This window comes from Nycticebus coucang, chromosome 3 (genome assembly GCF_027406575.1).
Source record: "Nycticebus coucang isolate mNycCou1 chromosome 3, mNycCou1.pri, whole genome shotgun sequence".
NCBI lineage: Eukaryota > Metazoa > Chordata > Mammalia > Primates > Lorisidae > Nycticebus > Nycticebus coucang.
The window spans coordinates 91,791,001-91,810,608 of NC_069782.1; the positions used below are offsets into that span (position 1 = coordinate 91,791,001).

Sequence of the window (19,608 nt, forward strand, 5' to 3'; positions counted from 1 at the left end):
GCTGTTGGATGGCTTTGTTAGAGGGACAAGATCATCCCCTTCCAAGCATCTTCAGTGAGTGCAGCCAGACTCATGCCCAGTTAGCATGGAGGACACTTATTATATCTTACTAGTAAGACACTCCTTGTGAAAAACAGAAGTGAAGTGAGGCAGTGATCCAGCTGAAGAGCCTTGCTTACTTGGAAGGGGTCACATAATCAAAATATCCCAAATCATCAAAAAAAGACAATACCAAGAACACATCCTCACAGCTCGCCCTAATTCCTGCCTGACAGGAATATATGAAGCCTGTGTGTGTGGCAGTTCTGGCAATAATGAAGTGGTTTTTATTTTATCTTTCATAAACGAAAATTATAAACTCTGGGAACAATAACGATGAATCAAAGGCACTGGAGACCTACCAAAAGTAGGCAGGAAATGAAGGAAATTCAATGGTCTTTAAAGAAGAAAACCATATTGGGTGATATCCACGTTTAAATGGCTTTTCCCTGAAGGCCACTCCAGAGTCTGTGCTGCACACAGTAGCCAGAACCCAAAAAGAAAACTGCAATGCCACTGGCTTGAACAGCCAGAAGTCAGGAATGCCAAAGTGGTCAGAAATTATAAAAAGAAATCCCAGGATGTGGCAGAGGTAAGCAATCTGCATACACCCCTGAGAAATCCTCAGCTGACCCGATCCATGGACGCACAGAGCAAGTCCCAGGAGCAGTATTCCATAAGGCAGCATTTGGACCTTTAATTCTGACAAGATAAAAGGGCTTTGTGAAGACTTCTGTCTCTGAATCAAAACAAATGAAGAGAGGGGGCACCTTACAGATCAGACTACACCTCAGGATCACAATTTTGTTCTAGGACCAATTGCAAAATTGAAACAGAGCTTTCCTAACAGTGTATACAAAAAGTTTTTCCAAGTTCAAGGTGATCAGCCAGTAACTTAGGTGTAAAAATGAATCTAGAGCAAAAGTCAACATTTTTCAGAGGAAAACAACTGAATTCAGAATCTCTACAATGTATTAACACAAAGCAAAATATTACATATATGAAGAAACATAAAAATGTGACACAGTCAAAAAAATCTGGTAATAGAAACAGAATTTGAGGTAATGCAAATGTTTGAATAAGGAAACATGTAAAGAAGCTATTATAAATATTATAAGAACTTTAAGGAAAAGAGAGTTATAATAAGTACACAAAGAGGGGAATCTCAACAGAGAATTTTAAACTGCAAAATAAGAAAAGAATCAACTGTAATTCTGTAAGTGAAAAGTAAAATACTCAAAATGAAAACTTTGCCGAGTGGTCTTAATAGCACATGGAAATGTTAAGGGAGTGGGAAGAACAATTCAACTTGAAGACATATCAATATTTAAAGAGAAGAAATGTATCCAATATGAAGAATACAGAGAAATAAGACTAACATGAAGTATCAGTGCCTCAGTCCAACATACATCAAGTGGTCTAACATATGTGTAATTGGGCTCCCAGGAGGTGAAAAAAAAAAAAAGAATAAAGCAAAAACAGTATTCGAACAAATAATAGGCAACAATTTCTCTTCCTAAACTCCAACCAGGATAAATACAAAGAAAACCACACCAAAGCTCTCAAAATAAAAAAAAAGAAAATATTAAAAATACCTAGAGGATATAAACATATTAAATTCAAGAAACAAAAGAATTTCTGGCTAGATGGTATCTGAGGACAAAACAATTGATGTCAGAAGTTAATTGAAAAATATCTTTAAAATACTGAGAAAAATAAACTATCAATACAGAATTCCATATGCAATAAAATATTCTTCAAAAACAAAGGCAAAATAAATGCTTTCATAGTACTATACAAACACTAAGAGATTTCATCACCAGCAGACTTTCACTGCACGAACTCATGCTTCTCTTAACAGTGAACAGAAGTGCGACGGAAACGTGGGCATACAGAAGAATGAAGAGCATCTGAAACGCTGAGTATTTGTATTCAAATTATATAAGAGATTTTTTTCTAAATCTTTTAAAACATAAACTGACATTTAAATACAAGAATTATAATAATGTATCCCAAAGTTTACTATGTAGATGCAAAACATATAACAACCAATGAGAGACGGTAAATAGAATAGAATTAAACTGTTTCAAGATTGTTACATTTCTGAGAAGCTATTCAATATTAACTTTTAATAGGTTTGGAAAAATTAACAAAGTTATGGGTGAAAATTTTAATCTCTATAAGACAATAGATTTAAAAAACTCATAAGAGAAGTTAAAATCGAATACTAAAATGCGTCCAGTTTGTTCAAAAGAAGGCAAAAAGAACAGAAAAACTAAAAGCAGATAGGATAAATAGAAAAATGTAAGCCCGAACTAATCAATAATTATATGAAATATAAATGGCTAAATACTATGATTAAAATTAAAGGATTATCAGACTGAATAAGACACCAAGACCCAACTGAATGCTATCTATGAGGATGAATTAAATATAAATATACAATTAGGATAAATGTAAAAGGATGAATAAATATGTTTGTTGGGAAAATGTTAGCATATAAGAACTGGTCTGTCTACACTAACATCAGACAAAGTAAACTTTAAGACAAAGAGCATGATTAAAGATTTAGAGAGATATTACATAATCAAGTGATAATCAGGAAGACATACAAGTCATAACTGTATGTACACTTAAATACAATGCTTCAAAACAGATGACACAAAAACTAGACAGATCTAAAAGCAAAAACTGATAAATTCAGACATAATCCTGGTTAAAGAATTAACATTCCTCTCTCAGAATTCATAGAACCACTTAACAAAACAAAAAATCCCTGGCTCAGTGCCTGTAGCACAGTGGTTATGATGCGAGCCACAGACACCGAAGTTGGCGGGTTTGAACCCAGCCGGGCCCAGCTAACCAACAATGGCAACTGCAACAACAAATAGCCAAGCATTGTGGCAGGCACCTTAGTCACAGCTACTTGGGAGGCTGAGGCAAGAGAATCACTTAAGCCCAAGAGTTGGAGGTTACTGTGAGCTGTGACATCACAGCACTCTACCAAAGGCAACAAAGTGAGATTCTGTCTCAAAAAAAAAAAATCCAGTAAGGAAATAGCAGATTTGAAAACACTACAGAATAAATTGATACAATTGACATTTACAGACTATTATACCCGATACCTGTAGAACACACATTGTTTCAAGTACAAAAGGTATATTCAGTTTCATAAAATATCTCAATAAATTTCCCAAGACTGAATTCTGAAAGAGTATATTATCAACAGAATTAAGCTAGAATTTAACAAAACACATACCTAGAAATGTACGAAAATTTAAAATTCAACAGTTTACTTCTAAAAAAATCATGGATCTAAAAAGAAATGACAGGAAATTTTTGAAAATATTTTTAATGTCATATGAATAAAAATATAACATAGCATAATCCATGGTCACAGCTCAAATGGCACTTAAGAGAAAAAATTATACCCTTAAATGCTTGCATTAGAAAATATGAAAAGTTTAAAACCATAAATTTCCACATTAATAAGTTATAGAAAATAGCAACATAAGTACAAAGATTGAAAATAAAATAGAAAAATAAACTAACAATACAGCAAATTAACAAAGCTAAAATCTGGTTCTTTAAAAACATTTATAAAATTGAAAAACCCAAGAGAAATATCTTCATGACCTTGGGTCAGACAGAGATTTTTTTATATACAACACCAAAAGCATTATCTGTAAGAGTGAAAAATGGATAATTTGGACTTTGTCAATATTGAAAACTTTTGCACTACAAAACACACACATTATAAAAAATGAAAAAGCAAGGCATAGAGTGGGAGAAAATGCAAATTATATATTGTATATAATAAAATAATTGTATCACAGAAATATAAAGAATACTTATAACTCAATGATAAAAAGACAGATAACCCAATTTAAAAGGGTCAAAAGTCTCAATCTTTTTTTTTTCTTTTCACATATACATGTGTTCATTAGGCTTCCACTTTTTGTCTTCACAAAAATTAAAAAGGCCCAAAATTTAACAACAATAACAATGTTTAAGATAGGGACAGGAAACAAAAACCTCGCAAAGAATGAATGAAGATAAATACAAATACAAAGTCTCCATCTTTATATCTTTTGTATTAGCCTGGACAGAGCTGAAACACCTTCTTCTTAGTAAAGTACCACAAGGATGGAAAAGCAAGTATCCAATGTACACAATACTAATATGAAGTCAGTAGATGATCTAATACACGCCCACATAAGAGAAAAACTCAATTCAATTTAAGTTGGGAGAAAGGGGAACGAGGGAGGGGACAGGGGGAAAGGAAGGGGGATTGGTGTGCTCCCACTTAATGTCAATGTAAGGGTGTATGGCACACCTTTAGGGTGTGGGACATAACTACAATAGGGACTCTACCTAAAAAAATGCAAACCTTGTAAACTAATTGTTTGTACCTGTAGATTAATCTGATATACAAAAGAAATAAAAATAAAATAAATAATAAATAAAAGGAACAAAAGCTCTGAATATATATTTCTCCAAAGAAGACATACAAATAGTCAATTAACACATTAAGAATTATACTAATCATTAGTCATTAGAGAAATGCAAATTAAAACTACAGTGAAGTAGGTCACTGTCACATGCAAGAGAATAGCTAAAGTCAAAACTATGGACAATAACAAATGGTGATAGGATTTGGAAAAATTGGAACCCTCATACACTGATGGTAGAAAGGTAAAATGGTGCACTCATTTTAAAACAGTCCAGCAGTTTTGTAACAGTTAAATATAAATGTACCACATAGCTCAGCTATTCCATTCCTAGGTATCTACCCAAGTGAAATGAAAGATGTGTTGACACAAAGACTTGTGCATGAATATTTATGGAAGCATCATTCATCAGCAGCTGATAAATGAACCAAGAAAGTGTGCTATATCCATACAATGGAAAACTGTGGAGCAACGAAAAGGAAGAAAATACTGATACACCATGAATATCACAAGCATCACACCAAAGGAAAGAAGCTAGGCACAAGCATCACAAGCTGTATTGGTCCATGTGCGGGACATGTCCATAAAAGGCATATCGATAGAAACACTAACTAGTGTGTTGGTTATCTAGAAATGGGGCTAGAAACAGAGATGACTGAAAATGGGCATGAAGAATTTTGGGGGGTGGTGGTGGAAGTATTCAAATATTGCATTGTGTTGAAAATATCCAATTTTATTAAAAAATCACTGAACTGCACACTTAAAATAATTTTAATGTAGTGCAAATCATATCTCAAATGAAGCTGCTAATAATATTGTCATACCCCTAGCAAGACAGATCAAGAAAAAAAAAAGAAAAAAGAACAATTCAAAAATTAAAGAGGGCTATCAAAGAGCAATGTACAGACATAAAGAGATTATGGGAATAACTGTCCTATGCCAATAAATTCAACAATTTAGATAAAATGGACAGCTTAACAAAACTAACAAAAAAAAAGAAATAGAAATGTTCAATAGCCCTTTTAATTGAAAGAAATTAAATTCATAATACTTTTTTAAGCAAAGGAAATTGACAGGACCAGAGAGTTCCATTAGTGAATTCTATCAAAAATTTAAGAAAAACCATAGCAAAATTACACAAACCCTTTCAGAAAACAGAGAACTGGATACTTCCAAACTCATCTTGAGGCCAGTATACATGTATAACCCTTTTGCCCATATTGGATTAAAAAAACAAAAACTTTATAAGAAAAGAAAATTGTAGGCAAAATTTTATTTTAACATAGACTTTAAACTTCTAAGAAAATATTATAAAATTGAATCTAGAAATACACATAAAGGTTAATTCATCATGACCAAGTGATGCTTACTGCAGAAACAGAAGGTGAGTTTAACATTTGGAAATCAACGAATCACATTCACCATATTAACAGAAAAAAAGGAAAAACCCCCCAAATCAATAGAAGCAGGAAAAGCATCAGAGACAAATCTGACACCCATTCATGATAAGGTAGGAATAGCAGAGAATTTCCTAAAATTGATAAAGAGCATGCAATAATATATATATCCAACATAATATATATGGTAAAATATTGAAAACTTTCCTCCTGAGATGGAGAACAAGGCAAGGATGTCTGTCCTCACCACTTCAATTCAGCAGGTACTGGAGTCCGTACCCAGAGCAACATGACAAAAACAAGAAACAAACATGTAAGATGGCTTACATAAAAACTCCCAATGAGTTTAAAAACCAAAAACTGGAAGTATGAAATAATGTTGCTAGATACAAAACTAATACACAAAATCATTATATATCTATATTCTAGAAATAAAGAACTGGAAAATGAAATTTTTTATAATTCTATTTATAATAGCATCAAAAACACAAAATAATAATGAAAAATTAATAAAAGTTCTATAAGACCTTGCTAAAAACTATAAGGTATCTTAATATACAGTGGCCATAAAGTTCATATGGAATTTAAAATAGTTGTCTAGTTTCAATTGTACGTGAACTTTATGGCCACTCTGTATGTAGAAAGATATAATATTTTTATGGACTGAAAGGTTCAGTATTACAATATCAATTTTTTCACAAATTAATCTATAGACTCGATGCAATCCCAATCAAACACCACAGTTTTTTTTAATTGATGAGTTAGTTCTAAATTTACATGCAAAACAAAAAGACCTAGAATAGGCAAAAGATTCTTGAAAAGAAATGCAAATTTGAAGGACTCAGATCCCCTGATTTCAATACTTTCTATAAAGCTACAGTAACCAAGATAGTATTACATATGCATAATAATAGAAAAATAGCTCAATGAAACAGAACAGATAATCCAAAAAGAAACCCACACATTTATGGCCAATTCATTTTTTTTATAAAGTTTCCAAAATAATTGAGTGGGCAAAGTATAGTTCAGTAGGAATAAATTGGGCTGGAACAAGTAGACAAACATACGGAAAAACAGTGACTCTCAATTCTTAACTCACCTATACAAGAATTAATCAATATGGATCAAAGATATAAACATAAAAGCCAAAACTCTAAAGCTTCTAAAAGAAAACAGAGTAGAACATCTCACAACCTCCAGAAAGGCAAAGACTTCTTAGGACACAGAAAGCACTAACAATAAAAGAAAAATGATAAATCAGTATTTATCAAAATAAAACCTGCTAATCAAAAAGCATCATTAAGGAAGAAAAAGGGCAACCCCAAAACTGGAAGAAATATTTGAAATAAATAAATATAGATACAGATATAGATATACAGGTATCTGTTGAAAGACTTACAGCCAGAAATCAATTTATTTTTATTTTTATTTTTTTGGAGACAGCATCTCACTCAGTCACCCTGGGTAGAGCGCCATAGCATCATAGCTCACAGCAACCTCAAACTCTTGAACTCAAGCAATCTTCCTGCCTCAGCCTCCCAAGTAGCTGGGACTATAGGTTCCTGCTATAACATCCAGCTAGTATAGAGGGAGTCTCACTCTTGTTCAGACAGGTCTTGAACTCTTCATCTCAAGCAATCCATCTGCCTCGGCCTCTTAGAGTACTAGAATTAGACATGCACCACTGTACCCAGCTGAAAAATCAGTTTTTTAAATGGGCAAAATATTTGAATGGTTCACTCACAAAAGATGATATATAAATTGAAGTAAACTCCTAAAACGATGTTCAGTATTATTAGTCATCAGAAAAATACAGATTAAAACCACAATGAGATACCATTGAACACCTAACAGAATAAATGTAGTCAAAAAAGACTGACAGTAGCCAAGAGGACGTAGAGCGGTGGTTCTCAACCTGTGGGTCATGACCCCTTTGTAACAATGAAAATACATCCTGCATATCAGATAATTACATTACGATTCATAACAGGAGCAAAATTACAGTTATGAAGTAGCAACAAAGATAATTTTATGGTTGGGGGTCACCACAACATGAGGAACTATATTAAAGGGTCACAGCATTAGGAAGGTTGAGAACCACTGATATAAAGGATCTGGAATTCTCAAACATGGCTAGAGGGAGTGTGAATGATACAATCTCATTACAAAGCTGTTTGCTAGTTTCCCTAAATTTAAACCTAATCTACCCCTGTGACTTAGCAATTATACCTCTAGGTATTTATCCAAGAGAAATAAAAACTTAGATCTACACGGATCTTCATATGGACACTCAAATTCTCATCCATGAGAAAATAGATAAATGAATTATTATATATTCATATAACGGAAGAGACTTTTGATATGAACAATGTGGGTGAGTTCAAAACATATTATATTTGGGGAAAAAAAGACAGAGAAAAATTTATACTACATGATCTCATTTATATAATGTCCATAAAGAGAATAATGGTTGCCTATGGGAGTATGGAGATTATCTATAAAGGAGTAAAAGGGGAATTCCTGAAATGACGGAAATGTTCTGTATCTTGATGAGAGTGTGGTTATATGATGTATACATTTATTAAATCATTGACTAGCATATATAAGATGTGTATATTTCACTCTGTGTAAATTTTACCTAGATTTAAAAAGAAAAGCGAGTTGGGCAAAGTATCAGTCAGGAAAAGTTTGATTATGCTGTAATAACAAACAGCCCCCAAATCTTAGTGCCTTAAGCAGGAGTCAGCCCGCCAGCCAAAAGCAGCTTACCAGCTGTTTTTGTAAATAAACATTGACTGGAACATAGCCATACCCATTTGTTCACGTATTTTCTGTTTTCCCATGCTAGGGACAAAGCTGGGGAGTAGTGACAGAGACTGTAGGGTTTATAAACTAGGAGGTTAAAATATTTCTAGCTGGCCCTTCACAGAAAGTATTGCAGAGCCCTAGCTTACCACCATAAAGGTTTACTTCTTAGTCAGGCTCCATGTTAATCAAGACTCAGCCGGGAATTCTGCTCTCTGCCATCTGCACTGTAGACCTGGGTGATGGGGCTGACTCTGTCTGGAAGGATACTGGTCACCGTCACAGAGTGCAAAGAACAAGCCCTGAAGGATCGTTCACCAATAATTAAGTCATCTAGTTCCAAAGTAACACATCACTTTTCCTTACAACTCCTGGGCTAGAACTATTCATGTGATCCCATTCACACAAGGGGACCAGAAAATACAATCCTACCATTTGTTTATACACGCGCCTGGAAGTGGAGAACTGGGATATCTGCCAAATAGTGCTAATGACTACCACAATTAAACTGAAAATCAATCAGTCCAGGTGTTCTTTTCTAACGAACATGCATAGCCCTGCTGAAATATTGCCCTACTGGGTAGAAGCCTTAATCATAAAAATTCCAAAAGTTGCCCCCATCCCGTCCCTTTGGCTCCCATCTCACGTGTTAGAGCAACCCAGCATGATGCTCTCATAATGGATCTAGACTGCAAATCTGACTAACCATCACCTTCATAGTTAATATCCTTCAATGGGGCCCTCCCATCCTCAAAAAAAAGTCAAGACTCTGTGACCCAGACTCTGCCAACCTTTGCAGCTTCATCTCTCCCCAACACTGCTTCCATTTTGTCATGCTCTAATGAGATGAAATATGGCTTAGAAATACCTAAGGATATCATAGTGTTTCTGGATTCTATACTTTTGCACCTATGGTTTACACTGTGTAAAATACCCTTTCCTGTTCTCCTCACCCTTCAAGACAGCAGCATCATTCTGTCGTCCCAGAGCCTTCTGTGACCACAAGGAGAACCGTATGGCTAGCGCATGACACCCAGACTACCTAACTGCTGCTGATGGTTACTGTACTCCATCCAAGGTACCATCCCACAGGGCTGAAGGAGCTAACTTACGTCATCTCAGCAGGTACGAGGAAGTTTTCCTAAGTACTTTCCACATATTGACTCATTAGTCCTCCTAACAACCTGCAGGTAGACAATAATATTTTATCTTATAGATAAGGATGCTGAAGCATAAGAATAATAGGAATTTTAATTAATTTGCACAAGGTCCCACAGGTGGTAAGTGGCGGGGCTGGGGTTAGACCATAGGCTGACTGGTGAGCTCTGCTCACGCTGCTATTTAACACTGTTAGCACACAGGTCTGGCTCCCTTTGAGAGTTTAAGGTGCTCAATGGCAAAAAACAGCATCGCGTTCCTTTCTATACCCCCAGAGGCCGGCAACATAGTCATTTAGGCAATGGCTGTTCAATCAGTGTGAGTTTTTTTTAATTAATTAATTTTTTTATTATTAAATCATAGCTGTGTATATTAATGCAATCATGGGGCACCATACACTGGTTTTATATACCATTTGACATATTTTCATCACACTGGTTAACATAGCCTTCCTGGCATTTTCTTAGTTATTGTGTTAAGACACTTATATTCTACATTTAGTAAGTTTCACAAGTACCCTTGTAAGATGCACTGTAGATGTGGTCCCACCAATTACCCTCCCTCCACCCATCCTCCCCATTCCTCTCCCCTTCCCTCCCCTCTCTTTCCCCCTTCCCCATAGTCTTAGGTTATAACTGGGTTATAGCTTTCATATGAAAGCCATAAATTAGTTTCATAGTAGGGCTGAGTACATTGGATACTTTTTCTTCCATTCTTGAGACACTTTACTAAGAAGAATATGTTCCAGCTCCATCCATGTAAACATGAAAGAGGTAAAGTCTCCATCTTTCTTTAAGGCTGCATAATATTCCATGGTGTACATATACCACAATTTATTAATCCATTCGTGGATCGATGGGCACTTGGGCTTCTTCCATGACTTAGCATTTATGAATTTGATGAAATAAATGAGACCCTGGATTTCCAAAGTTAATCTTTCAGCTAAACAAAAACTTCCTGATCAGTGTATTTAGGAAGTGAACAGATAATTACCATATATGCCTTTTTCCTGGATCTAGCCCTTCTTCCAGGGCTGATGGCTGACCAAGTAATGGAGAGGCAGGAAGGGTCTGAATTATCAGAAAGATCATTACAAAACACATTATCCTATAATCATCCATCCAATCATTTAAAAACACTTAGAGAATCCTGAAGATTTGGTAATGTAAGAATTTGACTTCTCTGTGCAGAAAACGGCAGCACAAAGCTTTCCTAAAAGTTTTTCTCCCTCACATAATTATGCTTTAAATTGTTAATAGCTATAATTATGGAAAATGGCATTGTTGTGCTTGTAATTTTTCCTATTCCCCTTGGTATTTATTGATGATAAATGGCTTTATTAAAAAATAATGATAATTACCTTGTTTGGTTGTATATCAATACAGTTTCAGTTTTTCTTTATTACCACTTATGGAATTTTATGGATTGCCAACATTTAGTTCTTTTATTGGTTTATATTCTCTTGATGGTATAAAAAGGGGGCAGAACTAACAATTTTATCCCTTTATGTCCTGAACTTCCCCCCAAAAAAACCACCCAACTCTTTGAAGAAAGCAATCTAGTGCACTGTTTGCATGTAGCTATCAAAAGTTAGAATTTTTACTACTGTATAATTCCAATAATTATGCATACCCCAAAATTCTTCTCCTGTAAGGCCCAGTGCTTCATCAAATGGTAGAAAGCAGGAGGCTCTGCCTCCACTGAACCTCACAGATTCAGAACCTAGAGCTCAAAACAAAGTCCCTTCTGCTCTGACCAAAGTTGAAACTAATTACAAGAGGATCAGGTAGGCAAATAGTTGATCTCAGAATTTCTGAGAAGAAAACCCCATTTGTTTTACCAAACACTTCTAAGAGTCAACACAACAAAGGCTAACTTTCCCCACAGAAGATATCACAGGTCTTATACTGTTGCCTCCCCCAAAGAAACTCCCTGTGGACCTGGTTTGAGTTCTCCCTGGAGAATATCGGCCCTTGAAACGCTGAGACCACCTATCTCTTTGTTTGTCAATGCTCCCTCCACTGGGAATGGCCCAGTTCACGTTCTCTGCACAACATAAACCAAATGAAATCAATGACCCAAATATAGGTTGATTCTTTCCAAATAGTATACATGGTAGTGTCTTCATATGAAAGTCAGTTCTGAGCCTTCAGCACCAAGAAGGGGGAACCAGATAGCCCTTGTGGTACTTAATGTTTAAGATGGACTGTTAGGAGAGAGAAATATCAGGAAAAGAACATCACGTTTGGGCATCAGGCCTCATCTATTCAACCTGGGGCCACATTCTTAGCCTCTCTGAATCCCACCTCTCCTTTCTGCAAAAATGACTTCAGCAACACCTGCAAATCAGGACTGTTGCAAAGATTAAATGAGTTCAATATCTGGCACATACTTGTAGCTAAATGTACATTAGCTTATTTTCTTTTAATTAATCGATTTTTTTATTACAGCTTAATATGAGGGTACAGATGATTAAGTTATATTGTTTGTTAAGTGGAGTCCAAGTTAATCAGCTTATTTTACTTTCTTCTAGACCAGCAGTCTTCAGCTAGGTGTGCTTCTGCCCCACCCTCACCCCAAGACATTTAGCCAAATCTGGAAACATCTGTTGCAGTCACAACTTGAGGAGGACCACCATGCTGCTGGCACCTAGTGGGTAGCCAAGGATGCTGCTGAACCCCCCACAACGCACAGGACAGCCTCCATGCCAAAGAATATCTGGCCTTAAATATCAATAATGCCAAAATTGATAAATCTTGTTCTAAACAAGTGTGACAATCCTTTCATTATCGTTGTCTTCTCCATAGCTGCTGTCTCTATCAAATGAACAAAGATGTACTGAGAATCTGTCATGTTCTAAGCACACTCTCAACCATTACTTATATTTGGTTGCCTGCTGCCCTTTTCCCAAAGCAAATCCCAACCTAAGTTATTGTCCATCCCTATGAATATCAAGCCCTGGCTCCTCTTTGCTTCTTTATGCTGCTCTCAGCGGCCCTGAAGTCAGACGTGCTGTGTGTCAGAGAAAAGACCCATATTAATCAACAATTCCAAATATAGCAACAGCAGTTTGAAAATCAAAGAACGGGCCTTGGGGACATCAATATTTGCATGTTCATAATAAATACTTAACCACACATCTGTGCAATGTTCAATATAGTTGGGGGAGAAAAGGAACATTTATGTTGATTTTTGTCAAGTTCCACAACTAAAGCATCTGATGTGCTAAACAAATGTAACTGAATAGTTGTAAAGATGATTTTAAATATATTTATAACATGAACTTATGAATCAGACACACCTGATTTACTCTGGGGTTTTTCTAACCATCAATTAGCTTATACTGTCTCTGGGGTCGATAGAATTATTTTCCAATCTGTACATTAAACGTCCATTATTTTCCTATCTGATGCTCACCTTGACAACTTATATTGACCCTGTATCTAACATTCAGGGTGAGGTTTCATGTTTTTATTCTTTTCTCTATATGTTGTGCATATGTATAAGAATCTCACTCTAAGAGAAGAAGCCCCACTAACAACCCTTTATTGTGGTGGTTTACAACCTGCCAGGCTTTGCTGTTAAGCATTTTGTAGTCACTATTTCATTTCACTGCCTCCTGCAGAGGTAGGCGGTCTCTCCCAACCCCATATTACTGGGGAAAAATGGAGACTTCCAGAGTTTAAGTAACTTGGCCAAAGTCACACAGCTAGGAAGCGTCAGAATGAGTATTCACACCCTGTGTGCCTGGTTCCATAATCCATGCTCAATGCCACTACAGTGTTCGTTGCAAACACTTAAGTAGGGGCACACCCTTTGACCTAGAAAATCCACCTCACAGAAGCTATCATCCACAAAATGCTAGTTCATGTGCAGAAGCATGTATATAAAAATAATTTGGAAAGTAGATAAGAGTTAACCATCTACATGGGGGAGGCAGATCCATTCTACAGCATACAAAGGGGAAATAATCTCACAGAGCGTAAACAAATTCTTCTCTCTAAAAATCAGGCAGACAGCTGGCATGTGCTTTTTCTTTTCCTCTCCCATTCCTCCTCCTTCCTACTTGGACTTTGGAGGATGTGACTGGAACTCTAGCAGTTACCTTGAACCACAGAACAATTTAGAAACTCAAGCCACAGCTAAGAATGGTGACACAGAAAGATAAAAGGTGAATCTAGTGGAAGCCTTGTCTCTGCTGACCCCGTGAAGCTACGTAGCTAACATAAGAGCTCCCTCTGGATTCCTATTTGTGAAAGCAACTAAAATTCCCATTTGAATAGGTCTGGTTTTCTATTACACACTACCTAATTCCTACACAGACCCTCAGACTCTGCAATCACATCTCTATTACTTACATCTTTCACAATGAAAATGTTTTATTCCAGTATTATTTGAAAATTTTAGATGGGCTCCCCACCACCACCACCAAAAGGTCTTTAGAAGGTAGGCAAATGGTTGAGCCTTTGATTTTGGCAACAGTATCCACACATCGCAGGATGGGGGAAAGGAGACAAAGGGAAATCACAGGGCTGGAACACAAATCAACACCATGGGCTCCACCTGAAAATGAAAGGGATTGATTGGAACCCAACCAAGTATGCCAGTAGCCAAAAAGATTTCTGGCCAAACAAGATTCAAAGGCCTCCTGAGATAAGCCTTAGGAGAAACACGGAACAGGTAACAAGGGAGAGCAAAGGTGTACTGCCAGGCTGGGGTCTCCAACCTGGGAAAACAGCCACGAAACCAGACCAAGGGGAGGAAGAATGGCAAGACTCTACCACCTGGCTGAAGCTACAGGGGCTCCCGGAGTAAGGAGTCCCAATTAAGGGGACTCCAGAGATGATAACAAAGAAGTAGAAAATAGAATATTGAAAATAGAATATGGGCAGGAAGGAAAAATGAAAATTATTCATTCTCTCATTCATCGGTTCATCAACAAGGGTTAAATACCAGTCAGCTGCCTGGACACTTGTTCTAATCTATAGCCTCAGATAGCACGCTATTAGCTACTGGGCAAGAGGGAGCCCCTGGAGGTTATGCAATGGACTCCACCTACTCACTGGAATTGAAAAAACTACGCCTTCTTTATACTTTCCCAAATAGGAAGGTGTAAAGATGAGAAGCTGCCCAGATTTTTCTAGTCCTCATCAGTTCATATTTGAAGAAAAAGTAATAACCAAGCTGGAAGTCATAAGGCTGGTCCTTGGGTGCAGCCATCTCTTTCCAGCACTTTTGCATGCAGTGAAATTGAGTTTACTTTGTACCCCAGTGGCTCAACCCTCACAAAATCTGGTGTGCCTTGAACACAGTGAAGACCCAGTAAATATTTGTTCTTGGATCCTGCTCACCATCTGCAAAGGCCCAAGCAGGATTGGTCAATTGTCCAAGGTGCCAGAGAATCTTAACCTAAGCTTAAGTACATGGGTCCTTTGGGAGCTGGCAGCCAATTTTTCACAATCCTTGATAAAATCAAGGGCAAGAGTCAGAGATGCTGACAGTGAGAAACACATTATGGATATTGGTATTTAAAACAGAAAGCAGGACTGGCTTTAAGTTAATGTTTCACATCCAATAAAGAAGGCTAAATACCCATCACTTTGATAGATCACTATAAATGAAACATTAGTGGGGCTCTTAAACATCTTCTTTCAGATATTCATTACTCGAAAATAATCTAGAACAGAATATCATACCCAACATGGCTGGACTCTGTCAAGTAGCCAGTTAGACAACACGGGCTATGCTTTGTCTAACAAGGACAGAATCAGGAATGAATCAAACAGCACAACATTACACTTCTTCAGCTCAAGAGCATTGCAAACCAGGAAATGTTTTCCATGAATTCTCAAATACAGCCACCATCTCCTGGGAGAGACATAGGGCAATTTCAGTCTCTTCTGAAAAGCAGTGCAGTGACCGTGCTCAGTGTTTAGTGTGACATTCCCATAGAGTGGAGCTGAGCGAGGTCTCAAGTCTCCACCCTGGGCCATTCTGAGAACAGAGTGACCTTTGCTGCCCCCAGACCCCTTGAGGACATCCAAGAATAATCAGTAGTGGTGAAAATTTCTTTGGAATTGTCTTGTGGCAACATCTCTCATTATGCAGAAGGAAACCAAAAGATCAAAATGGGACAAATTCAGAAGATAGGAAAGGAGGGAGGCACAAAGCCCAACAACAACCAATTAGCTGAGCCAACAAAAAGCCTGAGAGAAAATTCAAATCTCCAAGAATGGAGATAACGTGGCTCTCCAAGGAACAGAGGTACTCAGAGAAACAATGGCTAATTTATACAGGTGAGTGCCACCTCCATGTTACAGAGTCACCTGTGGGACCATGCCAAGTACCCACAAGAAGAGACTGAAATGGATTTTACCATTCCCAGAGGCATGTTGAGAGTGCAGCTAAGAAGTTGGTGTTCCTTTAATCTGTGCATTCAATACCATAAGACTCTACCAGAAGACCCTCCGAAATCTATTTCTCAGCAAGTTATTTAATCAAGAATTTCTTTTAAGACAGAAGAAATTAAAAGCTCCTCTATATTTGTTTTGTCCACAAGGCTATCTCAATTAGATTTCACTCCAACAATGGTGACTGTCCAGCTACAATGTGGATGTTTTTAGAACAACGGTTCTCAACCTGTGGGTGGTGACCCACAGGAACTGTATTAAAGGGCTGCAGCCTTAGGAAGGTTGAGAACCGCTGTTTTAGAATCACCCTGGCTCCAAACTCCTCCAGCAGGAAAGTTTCTCCAAAATGAGGCAAGTGTTTCACTCCAGTATAGCATTGTCTCGTGCATCTATATCTAAGTATGTTTCTTCCTTGCACACTTTTGAGCCACTTGCATTTCAGCATCGTCTACCTTTCTTAACCAACAAATCATTCACAATAACCACAGTTATCATGCACACCCAGGTATTCTTTAACATATTTTGTTCATTACTATGCTAACTCAATTATCCTAATACCACTAAAATAAGTACCCTTACTGGCCCCATGTGTAGATAAAGAAACTGAGGCTCCAGGAGGCAGTTAACTCTCTTGCCTGCGGTCACACAGCAAGTGGGTGGAACACCTGGGATCCGAACGCAGCAATTTGGATCCATCAGACCTGCCAACGCTACATTGCATAGGTTTTACTTTTTCACTCCAAAGTTTAATAATATGAAGCCAGACGCATAATCTCAAGGGTAAGGGGGGAAAAAACTAAGTGTCCTTGGCCATATTTCTCTCCCACTCCTTCCAACTCATTCCCTACTCCCAGTATTCAGCAATGGGGTGTTATTTCTTCTGCCCCCTTGAGATACATTTTTGATATAAAAATGGCCATAAGATATCCCGTCAAACACAGGAGTGACCCAAACTAGGCAATATGTTGTCTATTTTGACCATGCAGACATGTCCGTGATGTTGACATTCCAGCTGGTGTGCTAGGTTTGAGGCATTTTGCTTTACTCAGAGAAGGAGAGCAGATTAACATTTATTGAGAGCTTGTTTGCCATGTGCCAGGCAACGTGCCTGGTGCTGTCACCTGTATGGCTCTGTTTAATATCAAAAGCAGACTCACCCAAGGTAAATAATGGAATCCCATTTTTACAGACAAAGAAACAAATTCCAAAAGGTTAATACTTACATCACGGTCAAGGAGACCCACTGAGTGGTGATGGCATGTGGATTTAAGCCAAAACCTGATCTACAGCTGAGGCTTACTTCCATGTCAGCATGCTGGGGAATAGATGTCCCAGCCTTTAAAGGCAGAAACCATTCTTAGATATTATTATTATTTCTTTTTTTTTTTTTTTTTGCCACCAAGCAGTGAGTCTCTACAGATTCACTGGTTGTTAAATGCTACTGACTCTAGCTCATTCCCAAATTAACTGGATTCCTTTTGGAGCTTGTAAAATGCGCTACACACTCAACTTCTGAATTTAGCCTGCAGGATGATGACCACAGCAGTAAGAACGGTGCAACCTTCTCGTTAGAACAATGCACGCCAAAAAGCTTCCTTTTAATTTCCACCTTCTTTTAGGAGGATTGTGTGAGCGAGGACACACCTAGGATACTGCATATTAATTTCAACACAGCTAATACCCAAAATGTCCCACCAATTTACTCTTCACTGACAATGTTAAAAGAAAATGATTTATGCAGATCAATCATCTCGCTCATCAAGCCCTACCCTGACAGCCAGCCTTCATCATCGCTATTTAAAAGGCACTGCTGACAGAAAAGACCGACTCTTTGATTAAGGGCCCTGTCTGGCTAACCTTTTATTTGAAGAATGATTGCCGCTGAGTGACAAATACTTTTTCATTCATTTCAAGGCAAAGATATTGACATTCAAATTCTTGATGGCTACACTGAGCAGATGCCACTGTTGGCAAGAGGCATGAGAGCAACAGCAGGTACTCCGTGCTCTGGGGGCAAGGGAGAAAGGATAAAATGAAAATGCTCCCACATAGGCACTAAGGGTTCTCAGCAAGGGAAAGCTGTGGGTCTCCCAGCCGGATGTGCTCTCTTCCGCAGTTAGCAAAGGACAGCTGTTTGTAGGTTTGCCCCAGTCTTCTTCTTAAAAGTGCCCTTGCTTCACCGTGACCCTACTTGGAATTGCACAGGCAGCTAGCACAAGGAGAAGAAAAGGATGTCCGGAACAGGCAGCTCCCAGCCCTAAGGAAAAACATTCCTCTCTCTCCATCCTGAATCGCAGGATCCCAGCAGATCTCAGGCTGAAAGCACTGGCCTCCTTTCTGCTTCCTGGCACATTAAGTGACAAAGTGGAAGTACCCTGTTTCCCTGAAAATAAGACAGTGTCTTATTTTAAGGTGTGCTCCCAAAGATGCACTAGGTCTTATTTTCAGGGAACGTCTTATCGTTCCTGTAAGTAGGTCTTATTTTCGGAGGATGTCTTATTTTCGGGGAAACGGGGTAGTAACTGAAAAATCACCCATAAATACACACACGCAGAGGACTATTCTATCCTAACTGACAAGGAGAAAGAATTGACAAACAGAAGCAGAATTAGCAAAGATTGACAAATAGAAGCATAATTAGCAAAAAAGGTAAACTGAGATTTTTGTTTTTTTTAAGGCAATTTTTCTAATCCATTTCAGATGGATTTAGCCCTTGGTCAGCATCACACACATAGCACACATATCCTCACAGCAGGATTATTTTGCTTGACTTTATTTCTTAAATGCAAACTATTACCTTAAAGGGAAGTGGGGAAATTGTGGATTAAGGAAGGCTGTTTGTGACACAGGCCATCACAAAGCCTCAAGATTAATCATTTTCAGGAATGAAATGAAAATACCTCAGTGGGTCACCAACACTTCCTTTTAAATCTTGCTGAGATTTAAATGTGTGGGCCTCATATACTTCACAAGGGAGAGGGTATCAAAAAAAGCCGTAGCTCTGATCCTGTAGCAAATTCCTCACAGTGGGAGAGGCAACGCACGGCCAGAACCTTCTGCCTGTCATCCCAGGGCCCAACAGGTGACCCAGGGCTGCAGAAAGCCTGGGTTTGACTCCAATCTTGGATACTAATAAGGTAGGGGCTCAAGAGCATGTTACCTTACCTCTCCAAACTCCTCTGAGCCCGTCCATAAAATGGGATAGAAATACTGACCTTGCAGAGTTATTTGTGGACATTCAAACACATAAATTAAATAAAGCAACTTTCCGTTACCTAACCCTCTTTTTTCATGCCTTTCTTCTCCTCTTCTAATCTTTGCTCACTGGTTTGCCTAAGAGTAGTCCGT

At 37.8% G+C, this 19,608-nt stretch overlaps 1 protein-coding gene across 1 annotated transcript in view; it reads right to left on the reverse strand.

Annotated features, from left to right (window-relative positions):
• Positions 1-18,371, reverse strand: part of LRMDA (leucine rich melanocyte differentiation associated) — a 777,564-nt gene extending 759,193 nt beyond the window's left edge. Inside the window, exon 1 of the mRNA XM_053583012.1 lies at positions 18,118-18,371. Coding sequence (XP_053438987.1) covers positions 18,118-18,164 — 47 coding nt within the window. The 5' untranslated portion in view covers positions 18,165-18,371. The remainder of the gene's footprint in view (positions 1-18,117) is intronic.
• Between the last annotated feature and the right edge of the window lie 1,237 nt (positions 18,372-19,608).